Raw genomic sequence first — 26,908 nt, forward strand, 5'->3', positions numbered from 1 at the left:
GAAGTGGAAAATGATGAACCTGATGTGGAAGAAGCAAGCGAAGGGGAAAATGATCCTATTGGTAATGACACTGATTATTATGATTCTAAAAATGAAGGTAGTGTTGAGGAGTTATCTAATGATGATAGGGAGGTGGAAATTAGACAGGGGAAGTCGAAGAGAGTTATGTATGATCCAGAATGTGAGAGACCTCCATTTGTGTTAGGCATGGTGTTTGCCAATAATACTCAATTTAAGGCATGTGCAAGGTATGCTATAAACAAAGGGGTTTAGATTCGCTTTGTCAAGAGTGAGTCTAATCGAGTGCGAGTTGTATGTAAAAAAGGTTGTCAATAGACAGTCTTTGGTGGTAGGGATTCAAGAAGTGGGGACTTTAGGATCAAATCTTATTTGCCTTAACATCAATGGTACAGGACATATACTAATAAAACCATGACAGCTAAGTATTTAGCGAATTTTTACAAATCCACAAATAAAAACTAGCCCATAACTTGTAGAGAGTTGCATACTAGAATAAAGGAGGAGTTAAAGGTTGATGTGGGCAAAAGTAAGTTGGAAAGGGTGAAGCATCAAGTTAAATAAGAGGTGGCTGGAAATTATAAGGAAGAATATGCTCAATTGTATGATTATGCAGAAGAATTGAAGTTGTCAAATCCTGGGACAATCGTTGCACTTGTTCCTTAAAGTAACACAAACATATTTGGCAAGTTTTATGTGATTTGAAGCATTGAAAAGCAGTTAGAAAGCTAGATGTAGACCCATTATAGGATTGGATGGCTACTTTTTAAAGAACATTTGCAAGGGTGAATTGCTGTCTGCTATTAGAAGGGATGCAGACAACAAAATGTACCCAATTGCTTGGGCCGTTGTTAAGTATGAAACATTGGATACGTGGCAATGGTTTCTCAACCTATTGAAGAATGATTTGGGGTGCAATGAATTGATAATTATAAGTGACATGCAAAACATATGCTTATATATATATATATATATATATATATATATATATATATATATATATATATTTGACAATTATAAGTGACATCAACCTATTTACTTCATGTATAACATTATGTGTATTGTTTGGACAAGGATTAATTGAAACTGTTAAGAGGGAACTTCTAATGGCTGAACATAGATGGTGTGTTATGCACATATTTAACAGATGGCAAAAAAGATGGAGAGGGGAAGAGTTTAGAAATCAATTTTGAAGATGTGCAAAGAGTACTTATATTGAGTACTTCTATGATCAATTGTATAACATGGATAAGATTGCTTCAGGTAGTGTGGAGGCCTTATTAAACTATCCACCACAACTTGGTTAAGAGCTTTCTTCTCATTCAGGAGCAAGTCTGATGTAGTCGACAATATCATGTGTGAAGCATTTAATGGAACAATTCTACAAGCTCGTTCAAAGCACATCATTAGTATGCTTGAGGATATCAGAGTCTATGTTATGAATAGAATTCCAAGGAAGAGAAATGAATGTCAGAAGTGGTTGTCATTTCTCAGTCCAGTTGCTATAAAGAATATGGAGGCAAACATGGAAAGGGCATTTAATTGCCATTTGGAATGGAATGTTGAAAAAGGTTTTGAGGTTTCTGAGGGCAAAGACAGGCATGTGGTGGACATATAAAAGCAATCATGCACATATAGGTCTTGGGAACTTACAAGATTTCCATGCACACATGGAATTCACTGCATTTATCACAATGGTTTGAAGTTAGAAGAACATGTCAGTGCTAGGTACCATAAAGAAACATATTTTATGAGTTATGGAACTGTTATGGAACCTATGAAGGGAAGAAATATGTGGACAAAAACCAATATGCCACCTCTAATACCTCCAGAAGTTAAAAAAGGACCAGGTAGACCAAAGAAGGCAAGAAGGAAAGATGCAGATGAGCCAAAAAAGGTTGGAAATCTGTTAAGAAGAGGTCTGAATATGACATGCAGTAAGTGTAAACTTAAAGGACACAACAAGACAACATGTAAAATGCCACACACACAAGTATTATATTCTCATAGTAGATGATGAATTCAATTTTTATCTTACATGATGCATTTACAATCTAAATGTTTGAATTTACAGACTCAGGAAGCCATACCAAGGCAACATGCTGCAAGTAACACACAAGATGACGTATAAACTGTCCATTCAGTAACTATAACAATAGCTTAAGTTTAAAATCCAATGATAACAATTGGTTTTGGATTTTTATATACTCAAGAATAATGATGATTATAATTAATATGTGTTTATATAATGATCTTAAAGGTGAATATTCAACCTGCTGCAACTAATGAAAATAAGGGCACACCAAATGTACACCATTCAATACCTGCAAACTAGTTATCGTGGTATGCAAGTCACTTGTACAATTAAATTTTTTCAGATGCCATTTATTTAACATACATGGGATGAATTATATGTATTGATATAATTTGAAAGCAACTATGTATTGATATATTTTCCAGGTTCAATCTGCATCTGCTAATCTAATTACTTCAATAACTAGAAAAGGTAAGGGTAAAATTCATACTACTTCTTCACTATCAAGGAAACCTAACTCAACATCAAAGGGATATGGGATCTTTTTTAATGATGATGCAGGAGCAGTGACATTCAATGTGAGAAATCATATTATTTATTTTGTTTAATACACTTTGTTTATGTTTACTAGTAATAGTGCTTCAAACTTATGAATTTTCTTATTGTGATCTTGGAATTATAGCCTGGTTTTGCTGGAGAGAGACTTATGAAATCTGCAAACCCAATCCCCAAAGAGCAATAAGGGCAAATTGGATTAGTTAAGCCTCCACCAACCAATGTTATGAATCCACAATATGGGAATTTTAAGGCACCGAAACTGGAATGGAAAGGAAAAAAGGAATAACAACAAGACAACTACTAGAGCAACAATAAATCATAAGCAGAAATGTGAAAAACAATGGAGTTGATGACATTTCACTTCCAATAGTTGTACATCAAAGGAAAGCAAAAACCACTAAAGTTCCATGCAATAACACGTCTCAACTTGATGCATCAATACCTATTGCAACTATACACCCAAAATTGAAAAGTAAGATTCAAGTCAAACCTTACAAGAATGTCGCTAATCCTTTCAAGAATACAACTAAACCTTCCATGAAGCCAAAAATTTGGATCCCTTGATGGGGCAATGTGGAATGGTGTATGCAGCTAGTTTTGTTTTATTAATAATATATTGTAATTATGTAAATGGCATGAGATGAAATATGAAGAAGTTGGGACAATTGTGGCTACTTTTTGAGCCTTAGAAGAAGAAGAAGCAAATTTTGGGTACTATATTTATTTTGCAATTAAAGGTGAATGTAAGTGGGTTATGACTATGTGGATATACTGACAGAATGTGCAATCATAGTAAAGCATTGAAAGGTTTTGTAGGGCTATAGAATATATGTTTTTTATTGCATTACTATCATGTCGAAGCCCTCAATATGAGCATATGTATCTAAGTTCTTGAATATAAATGCCAATTGAAGATCTTTTTTATCAATTCTCACTGATCTAATGCTCTATTTTTAATTTTTTTTATTCCATTTTATGATCAAATTTATTTCACTTTCATGCATATAATACCACAGGAATATTCATATTATGTAATTTGGAATCAGACAAATATCAATTAACAAGAAATGTCAAAATGGACTTACATTTCATTGATTCAAATTTCACTACATTTATCAGGAAATACCGATAAATATTTCACTACAATGTTAGAATTACATTAACTTACGTTCATTGGGATAATTTTCATTGTATCCTAAATTTAGAACTAGGAAACTACATGACTAAAAGTACAACATTTGGGATAATAACAAAATCCACAATGGATTTAACACACCAACTACTGTAAATATAATCAAAATATACATTGCTATTGCCTATCTCAATTCTGGAAAATGCAAAAAAAAAAAAACCCACTTGTGGAAAACACTACTTTAACCAGGGTAAAACATGATCTATTTTCCATTTTAGATTGACAAAATATGTAAAAAAAACAACCCCAAATACCCATGTAACAATCAACAGTGATTTCATTCAGACAACCTCTTTCTTAAATCTGCATACATCTTGAGTAGTAATTACCAAACTTCTATTCATCTCAACCAAATCCCATTCCAAGTTATGAATTTGTGATATGAACACATTATTCCTCTCTCTAGTCAATCCTTTGAGCTCATCATTTTCTTCTTTCAGATGCTCACATTCATCTTGCACCCTGTAACGGTCGGGCTCCAACCACTGGAGAAATTGTCCGCTTTGGCCATAAGTCTTACGGTTTTATCTCATAGGTGGAATGAAGAACTTCCCAGGAAGTCACCCATCCTAGGATTTCTCTCAAGCGAGCATGCTTAACCCTAGAGTTCTTCCAACTCTCTAGGCCATTCCACCAAACGGCGCCCTTAGTAATTAGTTCCCCCATTTTATATATCATTACTTTTTGAACCCAAGACCATCTTCGTGCTTTGCCGATATGAGATTTTCCTAAGAGACCTTTCTCCCCCCCTTTTGGGACTCAGCGTCCTCACTGAGGTTTACCCCACTATCGCCCAAGAGGACACGTGAGTGGCTTTGATATCAATTATAACGGTCGGGCTCCAACCACTAGAGGAATTGTCCACTTTGACCATAAGCGTCACGGTTTTGTCCCATAGGTGGAATGGAGAACTTTCCAGGAGGTCACTCATCCTAGGATTTCTTTCAAATGAGCACGCTTAACTCTGGAGTTCTTTCAACTCTTCAGACCATTCCACCAAAAGGTGCCTCTAGTGATTAGTTCCCCCATTTTATATATCATTACTTTTTGAACCTAAGACCATCTCCGTGCTTTGTCGATGTGGTATTTGCCTAAGAGACCTTTGGTCACGGAGTGTCTCCAGGTGTGCAACAGAATGACTAATAAGCAATGATAAGCATTGGGCATAAAGCCAAGTAAATCAAGTATGATAAAGTGGCCAAAAGTCAAAATAACACAAAATGGCACTATATGCCATAAATCACAGAATGGCATGAAGCCATATGCAGTACTGCTATCGCAACCCTATTGGCATGCCAACCTATCCAAACCAATCATTCTAGGCTTACTATGGCATGTTACAAGGTTAACTATTTAATTCTTTGCATTTAAAGTTTGATAGTTGCTATTCACTATACTATTCATGCATAAATATTAACTTTTTCATACATAATAGTTATGTTAGTTCTAATTACACTAAAATCTCACATTTTGGATGTTATACTTGTTGGCATTAATTGCCAATCTCAATTCAAAGTTCATTAAAAAAGTAATGATATATAAAATGGGGGAACTAATCATTAGAGGTGCCTTTTGGTGGAATAGCCTGGAGAATTGGAAGAACTCTAGAGTTAAGCGTACTCGCTTGAGAGAAATCCTAGGATAGGTGACCTCCTAGGAAGTTCTTCATTCCACCTATGGGACAAAACCGTGAGGTTTATGGCCAAAGTGGACAATTCCTCTAGTGGTTGGAGCCCGACTATTACAATTGGTATCAGAGCCGCTCGCGTGTCCTCTTGGGCGATAGTGGGGCAAATCTCAGCGAGGACGCTGAGTCCCGAAATAGGGAGAGAAATGTCCCTTAGACAAATCCCACATCGGCAAAGCATGGAGACGGTCTTAGATTCAAAAACTAATAATATATAAAATGGGAGAGCTAATAATTAGAGGTGCCTTTTGGTGGAATGTCCTGGATTGGAAGAACTTCAGGGTTAAGCGTGCTCACTTGAAAGAAATCCTAGGATGGGTGACCTCCTGGGAAGTTCTCCATTCCATCTATGGGACAAAACCGTGAGTCTTATGGCCAAAGCGGACAATTCCTCTAGTGGTTGGAGCCCGACCGTTACACACCCTGTAACATTCTAGGCAGATCCCACATCGGCAAAACACGGGAGAGATGCTAGGTTTATAAGTTGGCGGTTCATAACCCCTAGTGACGCGTTTTAAAACTGTGAGGGCTTCGGCCCAGAGCGGACAATATCACTAGCGGGCCGGGCCATTACATTAAGGTTGCACGCGGAGCAGCTTTGATACCACAAATGTAATGGCCGGGTCCGCTAGTGATATTGTCCGCTCTGGGCCGAAGCCCTCACGGTTTTAAAACGCGTCACTAGGGGTTACGAACTGCCAACTTATAAACCCAGCATCTCTCCCGTGTTTTGTCGATGTGGGATTTGCCTAGGGTGTTACACACCCAATACATCTAATTTTTAATTCTTTTAATCTCATTCCTTTGCTTATTAATCACTACCTTAGCCCATCCAGAGGATCGAGCATCATGCCATTCGAAAAAACCTCAATACTTATTCTACAATGTAATTAACAAAGCTTTAATCTTTTGACAAATACAATAGAATAAAATGTTGAATTATAAAAACACATTAACCCTTCTTTATTGCATGCATAGAATCTTTGTCCTGGATTTTTCTCAATTCATGAAACCCATCTAGGAGCTTTTCTATTGCAGTAAAACATTCAGACAACTCCCTCATACTCATAATCAGGCCCATAAAGTGTGGTAGACCGACTTGAATGTGTAGATTGAAATGAGCTTGAAAAGGAAGACATATTCATGTGCTACTAATTGATTTTTGAGGTTTGAGAAATATGTTTTTTTTTTTTTTTTTACTTTTGTAACTTTGGCCTTTAGGGATTTTATGCAGTATATAAATAGAATAAATTTATATATTTTTTTATACAATTAAGTGTAAAATATTCATTTTATTAACTTATTTTATTGTTTCAGGTCTCCTTTCCTAAACCCAAAACACACAATAATTTTGGTACTGCTCAATCCCTTTTTCTATTATTGTTTTTGAATTTTTACCCAAATGTTAATCAATAGTTTGAAGATAAAAAAAAACTTATATAAAATTAGTTTAATCTTAACAATCAATAAAATGCTTAATAAGAAAATATTCATAAAAATTAGTAATCATATACGAATTTCATAAGCATGAAAGCTTCAATTTTTGATTATTAAAAAGCATACCTGTTTTCGCATCAATTCCCTCACAACAACTCACCCAATCTCTTTTGACACAATAATTACCCAAACAGAAAGTTTGAGGTTTTGAGAGAAAATATTTGCAAACCATAATGCAGAAGGGAGTAATTTTTTGTAGATGGAAAAGATTGTTCTTTTCTTACTATCGGATCCAACTAACCTCCCTATTGCCATCTGTATGTAAGCCATTTGTTATATTTTTCTATCTGATGAAGACTTATTATTATTATTATTATTATTATTATTATTATTATTATTATTCATTAAGTACCCTTACACCCTAATATGACACGTTAATTTCACTCGTTTGCATATTATCAAAGAATGAGCATAAATGGAAAGGTTTGCTTCAATTAGGACGTAAACTTGAAATTGGATAAATTTAGACATTTTTAAAAAGTTTGAGGACAAATATGAGCTCTTTTTCGTTAAGAAATTAAAAGAAACCAATGAGAAGGGCAAAGGCAAAATCCTTGTACTTTTAATAGACCTGCTGTAAATTAAAATGTTTTTATAATTATTAAATATTAATTTATTATCATTTTTATTATTCGGTATCGTACAAATACACAAGTCCAAAGTTGGACATTCATCCCATATCTATGAACATTTCAATTTTAATAAAACTTATAATGGTTACTAAATTTTAAGATTCAAAATTAAAATATAATAAATGTCAAAATTAATATATTATAAAATAAATCATAATAATGTTCAGTCAATTAATTTATTATAAAAATAAAAATAAATATTTTCTCAAGACAAAAATTCTCACTAATTAAAGTCTATTTTTTTTACCAGACTAATCAAAGTCAATTAATTACACCAAATTACACTTAACAAAAGAAACAAAGCAAGCTCCAAAAGTCGCCAGCAGTTTTCATTAGTGGGACACATTTGGTCCTAAAACTATTTCTGACAACCCAATCAAACACCAACTTGCGCAAAACTTTTTCCCTGCAGGCCAAATTTGTGTATCGTTACCGGGTAAAATCCAGGAACTAGAACTGGCCAACTCGCAGTTGGAGGTTTCTTTACACCCTTCGTGGGTTTTTAACTTTTGAGCGCCCTTCCTCTCTTTACACGATCTCAGACCAATCTCTTAGCTCAAACAAATGCAACAACACAATACAGTTAGGACAGTGCTCCGTCGATAAAAATTCAAGATTTCTTGAATGCCTATTTGCCATTTCTTCTTGTAGAGTATACATATATATAGACGCTCGATTCTTTACATTAATTTGCCAAATCCAAGAAACCAAATAACGCACCTTCAAGAACAAGGTGGTAGTGGTTGGTTTTCATTTTTGGTGGCAAGACCGGAAATGAGACCACAACCCGAGAAACTAGTCTTTCTTTTTCTTTTTGTCATCCTCTTGTTGGATACTTGGTATGTTGTAGACTCAGATCTAGCATCAGATAGGACTGCCCTTGAAGCTCTGCGAAAGGCAGTGCGTGGTCGATCGCTCCTCTGGAATCTTTCCAGCAGTCCTTGCTTATGGGTTGGTGTGTCTTGTGAACGGGATAGAGTTGTTAAGTTACGATTACCTGCTATGGGCCTTTCCGGCCAGCTTCCTGTCGCCCTTGGCAACCTTACGCAGCTGCAAACTCTTTCTCTCCGCTTCAACGCACTTTCTGGTCCAATTCCAGCTGATATAGGTAGCCTTGCATTGCTACGCAATCTTTACTTGCAAGGGAACTTTTTTTCTGGGGAGATTCCCGTGTTCTTGTTCAATTTGCAAAATTTGGTAAGACTAAACTTGGGTCATAATAATTTCTCTGGCGAAATCTCTCCGAGTTTTGATAAGTTAACGAGGCTGGGAACTCTGTATCTGGAGGAGAATCAGCTTAGTGGTTCCATTCCTGACCTGAATTTTCCTTCTCTTAATCAATTCAATGTTTCTTTTAACAAGTTAACTGGGCCTATTCCTCAGAGGCTATCTGGCCAGCCTGAAACTGCCTTTCAAGGGAATTCGCTTTGTGGGAAACCTTTGATTCCTTGCAATGGTACTTCAAATGGGAATGATAAACTCTCCGGTGGAGCCATTGCCGGCATTGTGATTGGATGTGTTATTGGATTTTTGTTGATTCTAATGATTTTGATCTTCTTGTGTCAAAGAAAGAGAACCAAACAAGGAGTTCCTAAAGATACTCAGGAGCCAAAGCAAAGCGAAATTGAAATTTCCCGCGATAAGGCAGTGGTTGACAGGGATAATGCAAGCACTGGGTTTGCCGGAGCAGCTGCGGTGGCCAAAAGTGAAGCTAAGAGTGGTGGTGGGAATAAAAGTTTGGTGTTCTTTGGGAACACACCAAGGGTGTTTGATTTGGAGGACTTGTTGAGAGCTTCTGCCGAAGTGCTTGGGAAGGGGACTTTTGGGACAACTTATAAGGCCACCTTAGAGATGGGAGTGGTGGTGTCCGTGAAAAGGTTAAAGGATGTGACTGTAATGGAGAAGGAATTTCGAGAAAAGATTGAATCTGTTGGGAAGATAAATCATGAGAATTTGGTCCCATTAAGTGCTTATTATTATAACAAGGATGAAAAACTCCTTGTTTATGATTACATGTCAATGGGTAGCTTATCTGCACTTTTACACGGTGAGCAATTCTCGGCTTTGCATTATGTCTATTTCTGCTTCTGGTTTTTGTCATTATAATTGCTGTTCTTCCTTTTAGGCTCATCTTAATAATGGCTTGATTTTTTGTCGTGTCTATATAACTGTGTTCTCTATAAGAGTCTTTACTCCCATTATATTTGCCATTACTGGATTTGGGCATGGCGACATGCTTTGTTTTGTGTAATAATTTTCTTGAATTACATTGTACAATCCAACTAAAGAATAGTTTTATCTTAGGATAACTGTATATCTATATGGTTGATTTCTAATTTGTATATTCTGTTGTTATTGGAACCAAGGTTAATGCTTATTAAGGCTCCGGTTAAGTGGTAGTTTTTGAGAAAGAAATAGATGATCCCCTTATTGTACGTCATTGGAAAATGGACTCTTATAATTGCCTTATTTCTCTAGTTATGTGCTATCTATTGATGAGCCCTTCTATCTTATCATGACTTGCTAGTTGCTATTCATTTACCCAAGGATAAAAACTAAAAGTTTATGGAGTTTGAAATTTAGGATGTGAAACCTATCATTTGTAGTGGTTGACTTGAATGAACATGTTTTTCTTTTCTTCCTTTTTTGGAAAACGTAAATTCCTAAAACTTGAAATTAATTCCTCAAGCAGAATTACACTGTATTTGCATTTTTGAAGAACCGGCCTGAACCCAATTTCTTGTGCATCTAGCTTGCTTTCTGCCATGGAAAATAATGTTTAATTGAGCAATTGAAAGTGGAAATTCCTTCAATGTCTAAACTCTAGTGGGAATATCTGCTATTTGCAGTCACATATTGGTCTTTTAAAAGTATAAAACCAGCATTCCTTGTGCAAATGTTCATGAGATGGTTTGATTTAATTGAATTTTTTTGACATTGTTGAGATGTGTAAAAAGAATACGATAAAAAGAACTTCTGCCTTGCTGATTTATTTCTTATACAACTTTACTTTAACTGCAGGAAATAGAGGAGCTGGTAGGACTCCATTGAATTGGGAGACCAGGTCTGCAATTGCCCTTGGAGCTGCCAGAGGGATTGCATACCTACATTCTCTGGGCCCTGCGATCTCACATGGGAACATTAAATCATCAAATATTCTGCTTACTACATCCTTTGAAGCCCGTGTCGCCGACTTTTGCCTTGCCCAACTTGCAGATCCTGCCCCCACTCCCAACCGCGTAGATGGCTATCGTGCTCCAGAGGTGACAGATGCTCGCAAAGTATCCCAAAAAGCAGATGTTTACAGCTTTGGTATACTGCTCTTGGAATTGCTAACAGGAAAGGCTCCCACTCATTCACACTTGAATGATGAGGGAGTAGACCTTCCAAGATGGGTTCAGTCTGTGGTTAAAGATGAGTGGACTTCGGAGGTGTTCGATCTTGAGCTTCTCCGATATCAGAATGTCGAGGAGTATATGGTTCAACTCTTGCAGCTAGCAATCAACTGTACTACTCAATATCCTGATAACCGTCCTTCAATGGAAGAGGTGAGAAGCCAAATTGAGGAGCTTTGCCATTCTAGCTCACAAGGACATTACCCGCATCTAGATATTGAGGATGACAAGTCCTCCCGACACACATATTCAGTTGATTCAGGTGCACCACCACCTTAATCATAAAGGGCTAAAGAAAGATCATTTGATCCTTCACTCTTTCCCCATTTTTAATACTTTTATTACTTTAATGTTTCAACTGTTTTTTTATTCTTGGGTTAATCTTTGAGAAACAACTGTGAATGTTCTTCATTCTTTTTTTGCCCTTTATTCCTGTCCAATTTTCTTTTATACCCTCTTTCATAGCAGAGATTCCTTTTGCGCATGTAACCTTACCTTTCACGTTATATGTGAGGGGAGGATCCCAACATTATTATTTTTACTCGGCTGGTGTGAAATGTGAGTAACTAGCAAGTTGTTTTAGTTGGTTACATCATCATATACATGATCCTCTAATTCTTTAACCTCTTTAACTCTCGGGTTTTGCTTTGCTGCTTTTCCTTCTCAACCTTTTGCCCATGAAATAGCATTGATTCTTTCAATTTGCAAGGTTTGTTAAACTTATAGGTAATATTAGCTTTATTTGTTCTCTTAGGCTTTTATTACTGTCTAACTTGGGTTTAGTAACAATTAAATTATGATATGAGGGGCAGGTGCTAGGTCAATTTTATTATCAACTAAAAGTCTATTCATGGAATGAATTGGACAGGGACTTGGTTGTTCCTTTCTCATTGTTATCGATCAAGACAGATGGGCTTATCCACTCAAGTTCTTGTGAAGAATTAGAATGGTGAACTGTTATGGATGCATATTTGTGGACAAGACTTGATCTACAAGAGAATCTAGTCAATGATGATAAGAATGGTGATAAATAAATTAGCATCAAAAGTAGATTTAACAGCATCAACTAATTAGCAGAAATAAATATTCTAATTAACATATTACTCGACCTTAAATGTTGATTTCCAATAATAGAGAATTTTATATGAAATCATATAATAATCTCTTTATAAGGAGATCAGATTATGAATAAAATATTAAACAAAATTATCTTAATTATTCTATGAGATTTGAGACTCTTTCTTAACGAGTCTTGAGGTTTAGAGCTCCTTTCGATGAGTCTTACTTTTCTATCACCATAGATCCATCAAAATGGAGAAACCGCAAAAAGGGAAAGGTTGCAGGTTCTGAAGAAGACTTCGTAGTTAATCACCCCGTGATTTCGGTCCTTGACTCGTGAATATAACATAAACCATTTACTTTTCAGGAAAATCCGCTTTTCTTTAATCATTTGCCCTACTTAAAACAACCTCTGGATACTTACTCCTTGGTCTTCTTCTCTTTCTACTTTCTTTTGAAATTTAAATAAGCTTTTTTTTTTTTCATTTTCATGCACTTACCTTCACCACATTTCAGAGCATTAGCTTATTTATAGAGGTACCAGATTCGTATAATTAACTACCCTTAACTTTTTTTCTTTTTTTTTATTTAACATTTAGTTGAGTTTGTTGGTATAATTTGAGCTTTCAAATGGTAAAAGTATAACTAAATTAAACACATATTTTGAGTCATTATCTATGGTTTTGCTTGAGATGGAACTTTAGATAGTTGAAACTGAGTTGCCTTATAAGGAATACAATCTCTTTTTTCGTATGTTTTGTGGAAGGGCATTAGAAAGTTTGCTTCTTGAACAAATTTAATTTGTTCAAACTCAGTTGTTTAGTTGATTTCATGAGTAGGACCATAGGGTTTAGACAAAATCTCTCTCTCTCTCTCTCTCTCTCTCTCTCTCTCTCTCTCTCTCTCAAAATCAGAGATGCCTAGACATAGATATCTTCTACAGTAGAATTCACATAGTGGGTAAGATTTCATAGATGTTTCACAATGATGCCATCAATTCTCTTGAATATTAGGACTTTTTGAAAAAAAATGAAATTCAAAATCAAAATAAGTAGCATAGCTATGCACAGAATGTTGCACTTGAGTCATGGAAGCATGTTAGAAAATATTCTAATTACCAATTTTATTTTTGCAATAATTTTTTACCAATGATTTTTTTTTTATAAGTAAAATATTTTATTAATCATTAAGAGTCAGGAAAAACTTAGTATGATAACATTTTCGAGACTCTAGTCAGCAGACCACCCAATTACACCAAATCTAACATGTCGTCATGCTAAGTAAAGAAACCTGGCCAAAAAAAAAAAAAAGAATAGAAGAGAAAAAAGATCCACAGAAAAGCTGCAATCAAACTGGAGTACATCTGCCCAACAATTAAAAAACCAAGTAAATGCAATGAAATCTTGTATCCGAAAACAGACTATCTTTGCCAATTGATCAGCTAAGCTATTCACATTTCTCAATGTGTGAATGAATTCCACTTTGGGTAAGGACACAGTCAAATTAAGTGAGGCATTAATCCAATTCCTTATGCACCATGGACCGTCACTAGACCTGATCATACAAGAAATGATGTTGGTAGAATCTGATTCAAAAATAAAACCTTGGGAGAGTGGAGGGAAGGCAGAAACTGATTGTTAATTGTAAAACCTTATTTATAGCCCCGAGTTTAGCTTGATTCGAATCAATTTGATCTGTTGAACATGAGAAGAGACACTTGATATCGCCCAAATGGTCCCTGAGAATGCCACCAATTCCTCCTCTATTTGAACTTCCTTGAACAGAGCCATCAGAATTTCCACTTTAGGTTGAACGACATGCAACCAAAACCACGGGAAATGCATTGAGCCATCTGAGCGGAGGTTAATGCAAATTTTTGAAGTTATTCCTTTTTCAAGCTATTAATGTTGTGAAAAACTAAATAAATGAAAGTAACAGAAAGATACGAAGGGAAGGCGAGATACGCAGAAATTGTGAGAAAAAAAAAATCAAATTCCAAGGTAATATAAACCACTCAATTGTTGATTTTATATATAATACAGAAAAACCAAAAATTTAAGAGAATAAGATGAAGTTCGTATGGCCTTCTATGTATAGGGCAAATTAAGTTATTTTTTCAATTAAGATTTTGTGTAATTTGGTGTTATGTTCCTCTGATGAAAGGGTCTGAAATTTTTTAAATAGTCAACTTTATAATTGAAACCGATGAAAATCAGTGAAATTCCTAGGTTTTTAGCCTTTTTTACTCTACTTATAATATAGAATTTTATAAAAATTTAATTTATTGATTTTTTTAATGAATTTTTATTATTTTTTCAGGTACAATATGAGATTCCAAATTTAGGCTTCTAAGCAGTTACAAGGGTGTCATGGCCACTAGGCTATTCATATGCCCGATGTCAGTTTCTATTCTATTATTAAAATGAAAGAATTTATTTTTTTTTAATTTAAAAAAAATATATTTTTAAAAAAATAAAAATAACTCATTATTGTGTAAGAATTTAATTGAATTCTTTTGAATTAAAATGATTTATTCTAATTAAAGTTTTAGTGCATAAAGTTTGTGAATTTTTTTACTGAAAAACAATGAAAGTGTTCAATTTTGTAAAAAATCAGAAAAAGAATAAAATTACATGAAATTAAATAAATAAAAGCTCCAACCAAAGAAAAAACGACTGGTGCATGTTCCCCATGTTCTTGAGCTTTTGAAAAAAAAAAAAATCATTAAATATTTTTTTTTTTAAAAAAGGACAATGTGATTTCTTAAATTTTGGACTAACAAAGAACAAAGTAAAAAATAACCAAAGCCCATAATTTTGATGGATATGGGAACTAACTGTATAAATAATAATACAAAAATAAATGTGATAGGATCTAAGGTGTAACACTGCCTGCCACTTTCCTCAAGGCTATATTCGCCTCTCAATATAATTTTGTGCAATAGGGTATCTGCGAATTACCTATAGGAAACGATAAAGTCCACTGCTTAATTTCTTTTACACTTAAGAAATCAAACCAAGAACATTCACAGTGCTTCACAGGATTGCAAGAATCTCAAGAATGTTTTCTGCAGTTAAACAAATTTGAGAGAGGTTTTTAGAGAAATTATGTTTTTAGAGGAAGATTTTCTCTGTTTATATAAGCAGTTGGCAGTGTCTACTCAAAATGATACAAATATAACAGTTATTTATACATATTTCAACTGACAAAATTTAAATTCAAATCGAATTTTATCCGTTGTAATTTTATTTTAAAAATTATCCAACACTAACTGCTCACTCTCGAAAATACTTATGATACAAAATTTTTCTCAAGAAATTTGACTCTCTACATTTTCCCATTATAGATCCCCAGAGAAATAGAATTTTTTTAATCAATAATTTTGATTTAATTTCTACATAAATTGGAGAAGAACGAAAATCGAAAGGGAGGAGAATGGAGAGTTGGGAGGAGAGAATTAATCATAAAATTGCGAAATAATATATTTCTTTTTTCATTTTTAATGATAAAAGAATGCCACATCATTGAAAATGGCGTGAGTGTTTTGTCTTTATTTTAGGTCACAACGGAAGTAATTTGTGATTTTTATTTTTTGATTTAATTTTTAATTATATTTTAAATAAAATAAATTATTATTCTTAAATTTATAATATAAAATAAATATATTTCATAAAATTAAAACTTTAAAATATCATTATTTTCTATTAATATAATAGATATAAAAAGTACATAATATTTTTTAAAAAATAAATTTTATAATTTTAATATCATAATTTTAATCCTTTTATTCAATGCAATCATATTTATAATAAGTCTTTGAAATTCTATTTTCATATAAAAATATAGTTGAGAGATAATTTATTTATAAAAATATAGATATTTAATTAAAATTTAAAAATAATTTTATTAAAAATTAATGATAATAAAATATAGATAATCAAAATATTAGTTATCATTATATTCGATATATAATTATAATAAAATAAAATATTCAAAAGTTTAAAAAATATTAAATAAGAAATTTATAAAAAAATTAATAATTAAATATATGTAAATAAATAAATTTTGAGAATGATAATTAATAACTTTTAAAAGAAATAATAAAAAATATTGTAAATAAAAAAAAAATTTTAAGAGTATTTAGGTGAAATGAAAATATTTGTTAAGAAAAAAATGCTAAATGTGTATAAATATCTCATATGACATATTATATATAGACAAACGAACGAAGAATATTATTAAATAAAAAATTAATTTATAATTAAATATTATTTAATTGAAAAATGATAACAAACATTCGAATTTAATTTTTATAACAATAAATATTTTTTATTCATTTAATTATTTCAATTAAATTGTTATAAGTTGGCCATAATAATAATAATAAATTAATCTTAAAAAAATAAAATAAAAATAATATAAATTATTAATATAAAAAATAATATATATTAATTATAAATAAGTCAAATCTCTATATTTTATTTTTATAACTTTTTATGTAAATTATACTTTTTTGCCTTTCAAAATTTTTAATAAAAAATTCATAACAAAAATAATAGAAAATATAATAATATAATAAAAATATTTATTAAGAATATAAAATAATTTAATATTGATTAAATTATATAATAGTTGATTATGAGAAAATAAATTAATAGTCAATTTTCTTTAAACTAATAGCTATCAATGACTTATTATTATTATTATTATGGAGAGTAACATATTACAAATAATGTTTTTATATAAATGAATTTATAAAAAAAATAATATAAATAATTTTTAAATATCACATTTAACCATTAAAATCTTAAGTTTTTAAAAATTAAATTTTAAAGAAAATAATAGTTTAAATCATAAATGTTAAGGTAGTATTATAAATAATAATGATAATTAAAAAAATTAATAATTAAGAAGAATATTTATTATTGATTATCATATCATAAATTAATGGTCAATTTTTTTAAAATTAATGACCATTAATGATTTATTATTATTATTATTAAGAGTAATATGTGACAAATAATATTTTTACATAAATAAATTTATAAAAAAATAATATAAATAATTTTTAAATATTACATTTAATCATAAATTAATAATATAATTAAAATAAAAATAAAAAATTTAAATAATAATTAATATTTATAAAATAATATAAATAATTTTTAAATATTATATTTAATTATAAAATGTCTTAATTTTTAAAAATAAAAAAAATATAATTTAAATAATAAATGTTAAGATAGTATTATAAATAATAATAATTAAAAGAAAAATAAAAAAATAATGAATAATTAATATAAAAAAGAGTATTTATAGAAGATGATACGTAATAAACTTTAAAAAAAAAGTATATATCATTTTTTTGAGAATATTTCTTTACACTTATATATGTGTGTGATAGCATTAAATTAAATTAAAAAAATGCTCAATATTATGAAATAAAGGAAAATTGATAGAACAAGCATGTACACCTTAAGTCAGAAACAACAAAATATGAGAAAGAGGGAAAAAAGAAATAAATAAAAGCAGCGCACGAACAACTTGCGACAATAGTTCCACAACTGTACAAAATGCTTCAAGCACAACCAGATACAGGAATATCATGCCCCCAAGCTTGAGGATCTTTACCTTCATCACTTTTAGAATGGAAAACTAAGATGATGATTTAGCTTTTATTGAGTGCTTGACAAGCCAGTCAGTGACAACATCTATGTTTATCGAATTCTTGCATGAAATCATATAGCAGCACAATTCTCTATCTGTGATTGATTCAAGACCTCTGAAAACAAGAATAAATAAGTAGGATTTTACTATTTATGGATATGAATCAATGCAAAATCCATGACCATTGGTATAATGAAATGACTAGTAAAACAATTTTTTCTAAAGATTTTCGAACTCACAGCTGATCCACCAAAGCCTGCTTTGAAAGAGCTTCAGACTTGTCGATTTTGTTACCAAGAACAAGCAAAGGGATTCCACTTAAGGAAGGGTTTACCACGAGGTCATGCAACTCACTTCGAGATATGGGAACACTATCTCTATCAGCAGCATCAACTACAAACCTGTGTTTGCATCAATTGAAGAGGCAAATAGGTAGTTAATTAGTCCATTTGAAAGACGAGGAGAATGCAAGAGTGCAACTTCTGTTCTCAGGATTACAAGCCAAACCCAGCCGGTGTCTTGCTTTATACACCACCTTCACCTCAGTTGAGACATGACAGAGAATCAAAGCAATTTTTGTTGCATATCTAAGTTCAAACAGGGAGAAGGTTGTAACAGTAGTCCAAATGTTTGCAGAATAATTAGAGACTACATATGATGTCAATGTCTGAGTCTGTTCTATTGTTCTTGCATACTGGAAATAAATGAATTTAGGGAAGTTATATAGCTTTAAATTGGCAAAAAGACTCAGAGGTTTTACAGAATTGCAGAGACACCATGACAGTAACGCTCCCACATGCTGCGGAATCTCTGCTGCCCTCCAAGATCCCAAAGCTTTATAGTCACATTGCCTTTTGTAACTTTCTTCATGTTAAATCCAACCTGATTCCATTGTGTGCAAAATCCCTTATAGATATCTTGTAAATATCATAAAATGCATTTATTGGAATTTGTTCATGGAAAAGATACCTACAGTTGGAATCATGTCCTCACTGTACCCTCCTGCCTGGAAAAGATGAAAGGAAAGAGGTCAAGAGAAACCACTCTTGAATGCCCAAAAAAAAGGGTACATGGTATACATTCACTCACAACAATTGCATTAACAACAGCTGTCTTTCCAGCATTCTGAAGGCCTACAAGGGCTAGCTCCATTTCCTGTTTAACGAAAAAACTAATACATGGACACCAGATAAAAAGCATTAAGGACTATCTACAGAAGGAAATTATTGAACTTACCATCATACAAACTACAGATGAACCAATAAGAGCCTTAAAAATAAGCTGCTAAGAACAATAAAGGATACAAAAATAAATAAATAAATAAATAAATAAATAAAGGATATTTAGCGTCAAACACCCTATATAAGAATATTTCCCTAATGGAAATTTGTAATTAATTTCCTAATCAAAATTAAGCCTTCTCCTATTAAACATTATACATAGATTCCAGATCACAGAAATGCTGAAGTACAAAACTAAAATTGCATAAAGGTTAGCAACTAATTCCTTTTCCGATGGATGCATTAATCTCCCTTGGTAGGAGAAAATATGACCTCAGGTTTTCAAAGTGTTTTAGTATGAAAATATTAGAAACATGCACTACTAGGTTTCTTCACTACTCAAATTCCTTTGCTTCTTTGTTCACTACTCAAACATGATTCAGCCTTTGCTTCTTTGTTCTCTATTCAGACCTCTTTCGTAGAGGATTCAATAAGCTTTCTCCTTCACTTAGCAGCATGCTCTTCTGACAGTTCATCATGTGTCTTAGATGCGTCCACTTGCAGTTCTGCTTCCACTACTAGATGTTTAGGGACCTAAGATTGCTCCTTGTGACAAAACCATGGCTTCATGTCTTTTTAAATAGATTCTTTTCACTGACTGGAACTATAATCTTCCCCTTCAGTAATTCAAAAGATACATTCTTCAATATAGCCTCTTCTCTTGACCAAAGGATCATGATAGAGCTCAATCCATCATAGGAAAATTGCAGATCAGAAATCATAAAAAAAGCATTCCAGAAGGGAAGATTTAACTAACACTGTCAAAACTGAAAATGAATCAAGGCTGACTCCCTCCTCCACAGAACCACAAGGATCAAAATCTTGTTGCAGCATTTCCTCTGTGCTAGGATATAATATGTGATGAACTGTAACTAACTTTGTGATACAGCACGACCAATTTTTGAACTAAATGATAAGTGGTTCAGATTCGGGAAAAAGATTGGATGCTTTGGTCACAAGGTGTTTGGATAAAACATCTGGCATTCGGACAGGTCACAAGGTATTTGGATAAGACATCTGGTGCTCTGATGGGTCACAGGTTTTCGGATAAAACATCTGGTGTTTGGATAAGTAGTTGCTTGGATAATACACAAGAATGAAGGGGTACGAATTGTTTACATGCTAAAAGTATGTTTTATATTATCGCCGAGAATATAGGACATGTTAGTTGATACCTCTGCAAAGAATGCACAGAAATGAGCTGGTAAAATCCTGACTAAAACGGGAAAGGTACCATCCCCTACTATATAAATACGATCAACATCAATGTTCAAGATACGCAATTCTATTATATTCTTCTTCTTTTTGTTGATGTCGGAGTGGCCTAGCTTAGGCCACCGATCTCACCTTTTTTTCTTGGTTGCAGGCAGCATTCTGATCAACCACCAACCCAAGAACCTCAGGCAACATCAGTTTAACTTGGCAAAACAAGTAGCCCCACAGTGTATGTAACTTGAATCATGACCCAAGCGCATAGCATTGTCAGATTTTATACTATCAGGTTGCTGCCCATATGGCACATGCCCTAAAGTTTCAGAAAAAATACATGTTAAAAAATAAATGAACAAAAGATTTCTTTTTCTTTCTTTTTTCTGCCATTCATACGAACTCCTATTTCTAATTTTTTTTTTTATCTTCTTTTTCTCCTTTTTCAATTTTCCTTCTCTTTTCAACTCTTTTCCCCAATAAACACTATCCATCCATTATATTTCACTTGATAGATATCTATCTTTGTTTCTGACTTTCATTGGCAACAAAATGAAGCTTATGGTTCTGCAATGGAAATCTCTTCCATGATGAATTTAAGTTGCCAGGGAATTGATCTTGACAGAGCAAACAAACCAAAGTTCACAACCTACCAAAACTATTACAAATAACTACAAATCCACGAATTTCTGTAACTTTCCTTTCCCATACTTGAATTTTACGGTGCAATCATTTTTTTGCATGCACAATCTATTGTCGCCAGAATTTGCGTACATCAAATCACCAGCAAACGGAAATTGAACAGAGTGTTTGTAAATTGTAATCGAACAATGCACCAACTCAACTAAATCATACTCAATTAAATCGGTCAGTGAAGTTGAGTTTTTCGTATTCGGTGCAAATAAATAATGTAAAAGCTCACATCTTTTTCCACAATTTTCTCAGCCACCAAACAGATGGAAAAAAAAACAAAACAAAACTAAACGAAAAATATTCATTGGCCTGGATGAAAGATTATCCAATAAACCAACAAATAATTCTTGACCCACAAAAACTAAAAGCAGAAACAGCACAAAAAGAAAGAGATAGGGAGGAAGAGAGAGAAGCAATTACCTCCAGAGCCAGTTGAGAAGGGAATCCCAGAGGCCCATTGGAGAAAACGAAAACTTTAAGTCTCGAAAGAGCGAAATATAGAGAAGAAGACAACCCAATAAATTAAAATTGAAAGAACCCTAAAATTTATATATGGAAGGGAGGGGAAGGGAAGGAAAAGGTAGCATGAAGAGAAGTAGAAAGCACGCAGGAAACTTGCAGCAGTGGAAGGAATCGATTATAGTCTATAAATTATGATATTGTCACTTTTCTGGTATGTTGTATAAACCGGTGTCTATTATGCACTTCATTCTGGTGTAGGTTCCACTTGGCTTCCATTTCTTGATTTTCTTGTAGCTGTCTGCACACCAACTCTACAGTACAGATAGCCACCTCCTGTCCTGTAATAGCCAACTAATGCTCTGTTTGGAGGGGTGAGGGATTGATAAATAAAAGTAAGAAGGGTAAGGAATTATTATATTTTTATCAAGAGTAGTTGAGTTAGTAAAACGATAAGAATATATAAGAGTAAGATTTATCTCTTTTTTTTTTTTAATTGTAATTTTTTTTATATCTGAATGTAAGTAGAAGAAGATGAAAGTTAAAAATTATTTTATTTTTTATTTTTTATTATATTTTTAATTTTTTTATTAAAAATTTAATTATAATTATTAAAAATAAACTTAGCATATCACTATAAATAAATATTTTCTCTTTCAAGTAGTCATATATAATTTCTCTGCTTTTAATCATTTATTTTTAAATAGTTTACTGTAATTATTATACTTCAATTATTATTTTTTATTTATTTTTCAATAATTTACTTTAATTATTATGTTTCAATTTTTTTTTTAAATAATTTATTTTTTATTCAATTTTTGTTAGATTTATACATTATTATTTTGATCTATTAATTTTATGATTTATTCATAGTGAATCATTATTATTTATAAATTTAAGATTTATCATAGTGAATTTATCATTTAATAGATTATCTAATAAAAAAATATATTTTTATACTTCTAATAATTATTTATCATTCTTTAACCTCTTTACAAACATGAAAAATGTATATTATTTTTCCTTACCTTTTCATTAATTCACCTCTTTCCAAACATAAGATTTTTTTTGTTTATAGTCTTCTTCACCCTTCTCCTTCTTTACCCTCTCTTCTCCTTCAATTAATCCCTTCACCCATCCAAACAGGGTCTAAGAATTCATAAATTTTCCTATCTTTGATTTTGCAGAGAGTGGACAACCCACCATGCATCAGATTTTCAATGCAATTAACCTTCAGTGCTTCAGACCATTTATGATATTTACATCGTTTTTTAAATATATATATATAATCTCTTTTTTTATTAATTTCAGTTTAATAAAATGCTAACCAATTACGTATTCTAGCTGAGGAGGTGTGAGTTAGGGGGAAAATAAATAACTACACATAATTTAAAAATAAATAAAATAATTTTTATTTAATTCTGATTAAAATTTAAAGTTAAAATCTTAAACATTTTTGCAACTTATATATTAATAAAATTCAAGTTATACTTTATTAAGTTAAAATTATATTTTTTAATATAATCATATCAAACTATGAAAATAAATATACAAACGAAATATTTAGTAATTTTATGAGAAAATAGGAAGAAAATCATAAATTTTTCTGTTTTTGAATAATATATATATTTTTTATTTTACATTCTGCTTAAGAAGAGGGATGAATATAAAGAATGTTGTTGGGGGCCATAATTAAAATCATTTTTTTCTAATATTTGCAATATAATAATTATTGTGTGATTATTATCTTTTTCGTTTATAATTAAAATACAATCAATATTTTTCTGAAAGATAATTATTTTAAATTTAAATTTAAATTATATAAATTTATTAATATTTTAATAATTATTATTGCTATTTAATAGTTCGCATTTAATTACAAAGACAACCGCTATTAAAAAAAAAAAAAAGATAATATGGTTTTTATGATAAAATTTTTAAAAAGTAACTGCCTTATCTATATGTAATTTATTGTATTAATCTATCTACGTATAATATCTATAAAGTATGATTGAGAAGCGAATTTATTAATCACCAAAAGTATTATTGTTTTTTTTTTAATTATTTACAATATTATAAAAATACAAATAAACTAAAAAAAAAAAAGTTGAAACAACAAGGTACAAGGCACCAATAAATAGAAGTCTTTTTCTAATAAAATTCAACCCTAACTTCATCAATAATATAAATATATTTTGTTATAAAAAATTATTAATATAATAGAAAAAAATATTATATGAAAATAAAATAATATAAAATATCTTATTGCTTTTAAAAAATTATAGTGTCATTAAAATACAATTGTTTATCATTTATAAACTGATGAAAATAACCTTAATATAATTATAAAATTACTATAACTTAATTATTTAAACAAATATTATTGTGATGAGTTTTCCAATAAAATCGAAATATTTTTTTAGTGCAAAATGTTATGTCGTCCCATTTCAAAGATGATTTCAAGGTTTTTTTTTTTTTCTTTTTTCTTTTTCTTTTCACTTTAACTTAATATAAAAATTATCACATTTATTAACAATATTTTTTAAAAATAATATTTATTGAATTAAATATTAAAATTAATATTTCACGTTTTAATCGAATAATAACTCTAAACTTAATTTTTAAGTAAATGAAATACTTTTATATCATTTCTAATATTAAACAATTTAATTCATGAAGAATGCAATTAAACTAACAATTTAAACGAAAAGAAAAATTAATTATATATTAACTTAATTAGATAAATAATTTATAATTAAATGAAATTTTATTTAATATAAAAATATTTTAAATTTAAATGATAAGAAAATTTATAAATTGACAATAAAAAAAAACCCGGAGAGGTTAATTAATTAACTTACATTTTAATTTTTAATTAATAAAATATTTATTTATAAACGAAATCATAATTATAATATATCAAATAACTAATATAATTTATGTATTTAATAATACATACATCAATTAATATATAATATATGTAAAATTTAAATTTAATTTTTTTAATTTTGATTATAATTTGTCAGTGACATAACTTCACTTATTTTTATTATACGTTATTAGTACATGCAGGATAGTTAGTGAATAGAAATTTTTGAGATATATATTTGTGAAAGGAAAATATTAAATTAATTGCACCAACAAATGCATTTCAAAAAGATTAAAAAAATGAAATATTGAAATCATGGTATTTAAAAAAGTTGCATAAAATCTTATATAAATGAACAAAAATAATTTTGGTCAATAACAACATAATAATATAAGAAATAAATATTTATTTTAATTTAAAATATTTTCATAATTTTATTTTTAAAAATTTTTTTTACATCAAAATATTAACTATATCATATACTACTACAGTAGTCTAATTAAAAACTTGGAAGGTCAGCAATTAAAATTTTAGAAATTGTACTGCGTTTTTTTTTTCTGAAATTTAAAATTTTATTAAAAGATTACAAATAGCAAAAGTATTAAAATTTTTAAAAATTTAATGTCCATGTACATAAAAAAATATAATAATTCTTTAATTTTTTAATAATATAATCTTATATTAACTTAGTAAATAAGTGTACGAAAAGAAATTCACATAAACAAAATAATTAAGAATCACATTTTAAATATAAAATTATTATTTTTTAAAAAAATATAAAATTATTATTGACATTTTGATTTTAAAAGAGATGAACACATTCACTGTGTTATTTGCAAGATTAATTAATTTTTGTTGATTTGAGATAAAATCTTCTTTCCGTAAACATTTTTGATTTATGATTTATTTTACTTATAAAAAATAAAAATATTAAAATAAATGAAACAATGGTTTTTTTAAACACTTTTTAATTTGTTCTAGTTAAATTTTTTACATGACAAACTTTTTTAATAATTGAATTTATCTTTAAATTTGTTAATAAAATATTGTATTATAAAGTAAAAATATGTATGTAAATTAATATTTTTTTAATATATAAAAACATAGATGACAAACATTAAATTAAATTATTATATTATAAGCATTTAAAATATTAAAAAATAGTCTAAATAAAATTTAAAAAAAATCTTCACAAATATTAAAACAAAAATTATCTCGTCATAAACTTTAGAAAAACATTAAAATAAAAATTCCTAAATATCAAAAATAAAAACATAACCAACAATTGATCTTCGTATTATGAAATCAATAAAAACTATCAATAAATGAAACCTAAATTATCAAAATCAAAAACTTAGACAATATAATTCATCATTCAAATAAAAAATAGAGAAATCAAAGAGGTGTAATTTTCAATTCTTTTAAAACTTATAATTATATATCATACAATCAAATAGATTAAAGATAATCATATTTTTAATAAAAATAAAAATACCCATAATTAAAAATATTTTGAAAATAATTTTCACAAGAAAAACACACATGAATAAACATGCAAGATCAGATAATTACTCCTCTCAAAATAATAATAATAATAATAATAATAATAATAATGATCATAAGTGACAATAATTGGTGTAATGCAAGTTGTGCTACAATACAAACACACTAAGGTGGGAGAACCAACATATGGCCTCCAAGCCCAAGGTTGCAACACTGATAATATTCAAGCCACAGCCCAATTGCAAGACCCAGTCACGTCCCCTTCTCTTTATGGTATAGTCCTAAAATATATGTATATTTTATAAAAAAAAATTACTTTTATATGCTTTTAAAAATATCGTATAATTTTTCAGTGAGATGGGTGTAAGTAATGCAAAATTATACTTCAACTTTTCTCTCTTGATTTAAGAGAGAGAAAATTTCTCTAAACCTATAACTAATACATAGACATAGGAATTTAGGCTTTATTTGATTCAAAATATTTTACTTTTTATCAAGTATATTTTCTAAGAACTAGATTTGTAGAAAACTTATTTCATGCAAGTATAATATAAATGTGTTTGATATAAAAATTAACTTTTTGAAAACTAATTTACTTTTAAATTATAAAAAAAAAATAATACTCATAAAATAATTTAAAGTGTAACAAATTAAATAATAAATTAATAAATTCATTACACTTAATTAAAAAAATATATCTTATCAAATTTTACTTAAATAAGTTACTTTCCTTATACAAGGGAAGTAAAATAAGTCAATTTAACAACGCAAACCAAATAAAATTATTTTTAACACTTTTCAAAAAATTTTACTTCTTTAATTTACTTATCCCATCCAATCAATCAAAACCCTAAATCCCTGAAATTAAAATTTGCCACTAGGGTTAAGTCTTACAGGCGTATTTCTGCTTCTTTTTAAATTGAAATAATGAAAAGATAAAAATCCCAAAAAGTCTTGCACATGAAAGATTTCCTTTCTAATTATTACAAAAGACAAACCATCTACTTAATTATATTGATAGAGCATCAGAGAAATTATAATTAGTCTTATTCCACCATGACTTTGGCTCCTAAATTCGCACTCAATGAGAAATTATATCAAACAGTTTATTAATTTTGAAGGTAGCTTCCCACTTCTCATAACGTTTGTTTGCAAGAA

At 30.2% G+C, this 26,908-nt stretch overlaps 2 protein-coding genes and 1 long non-coding RNA gene across 5 annotated transcripts; 2 read left to right on the forward strand and 1 right to left on the reverse strand.

Moving 5' to 3' along the window:
- The first annotated feature begins 7,904 nt into the window (after positions 1-7,904).
- On the forward strand, positions 7,905-11,596 carry LOC110657841 (probable inactive receptor kinase At5g16590). Its single transcript, XM_021815234.2, has 2 exons — positions 7,905-9,666; positions 10,641-11,596. Exons 1-2 carry the CDS (start codon positions 8,394-8,396, stop codon positions 11,291-11,293), a joined length of 1,926 nt encoding a protein of 641 aa, XP_021670926.2. The 5' UTR covers positions 7,905-8,393; the 3' UTR covers positions 11,294-11,596.
- Positions 11,597-17,507: 5,911 nt separating this feature from the next.
- On the reverse strand, positions 17,508-21,816 carry LOC110657843 (ADP-ribosylation factor-like protein 8c). 3 transcript variants are annotated; one of them, XM_021815238.2, is made up of 6 exons: positions 21,340-21,816; positions 18,830-18,895; positions 18,714-18,746; positions 18,501-18,622; positions 17,980-18,141; positions 17,508-17,855 (listed from the first exon to the last, which is right to left on the reverse strand). In XM_021815238.2, the coding sequence occupies exons 2-6, from the start codon at positions 18,890-18,892 to the stop codon at positions 17,729-17,731; spliced, it is 507 nt and encodes a 168-aa protein (XP_021670930.2). In that variant the 5' UTR covers positions 18,893-18,895; positions 21,340-21,816; the 3' UTR covers positions 17,508-17,728. The 3 variants fall into 3 exon arrangements, with proteins under 3 accessions (XP_021670930.2, XP_021670927.2, XP_021670928.2); XM_021815235.2 differs by having other exon boundaries at positions 18,830-18,911; XM_021815236.2 differs by lacking the exon at positions 21,340-21,816 and adding an exon at positions 18,977-18,997.
- On the forward strand, positions 19,849-21,205 carry LOC110657844 (uncharacterized). The gene is made up of 2 exons (XR_002495449.2): positions 19,849-20,250; positions 20,387-21,205. It is a non-coding gene; the product is annotated as an uncharacterized LOC110657844 (long non-coding RNA).
- Positions 21,817-26,908: the final 5,092 nt, after the last annotated feature.

The sequence above is a fragment of the Hevea brasiliensis genome, chromosome 9 (assembly GCF_030052815.1).
Source record: "Hevea brasiliensis isolate MT/VB/25A 57/8 chromosome 9, ASM3005281v1, whole genome shotgun sequence".
NCBI classification, from domain to species: Eukaryota; Viridiplantae; Streptophyta; class Magnoliopsida; order Malpighiales; family Euphorbiaceae; genus Hevea; species Hevea brasiliensis.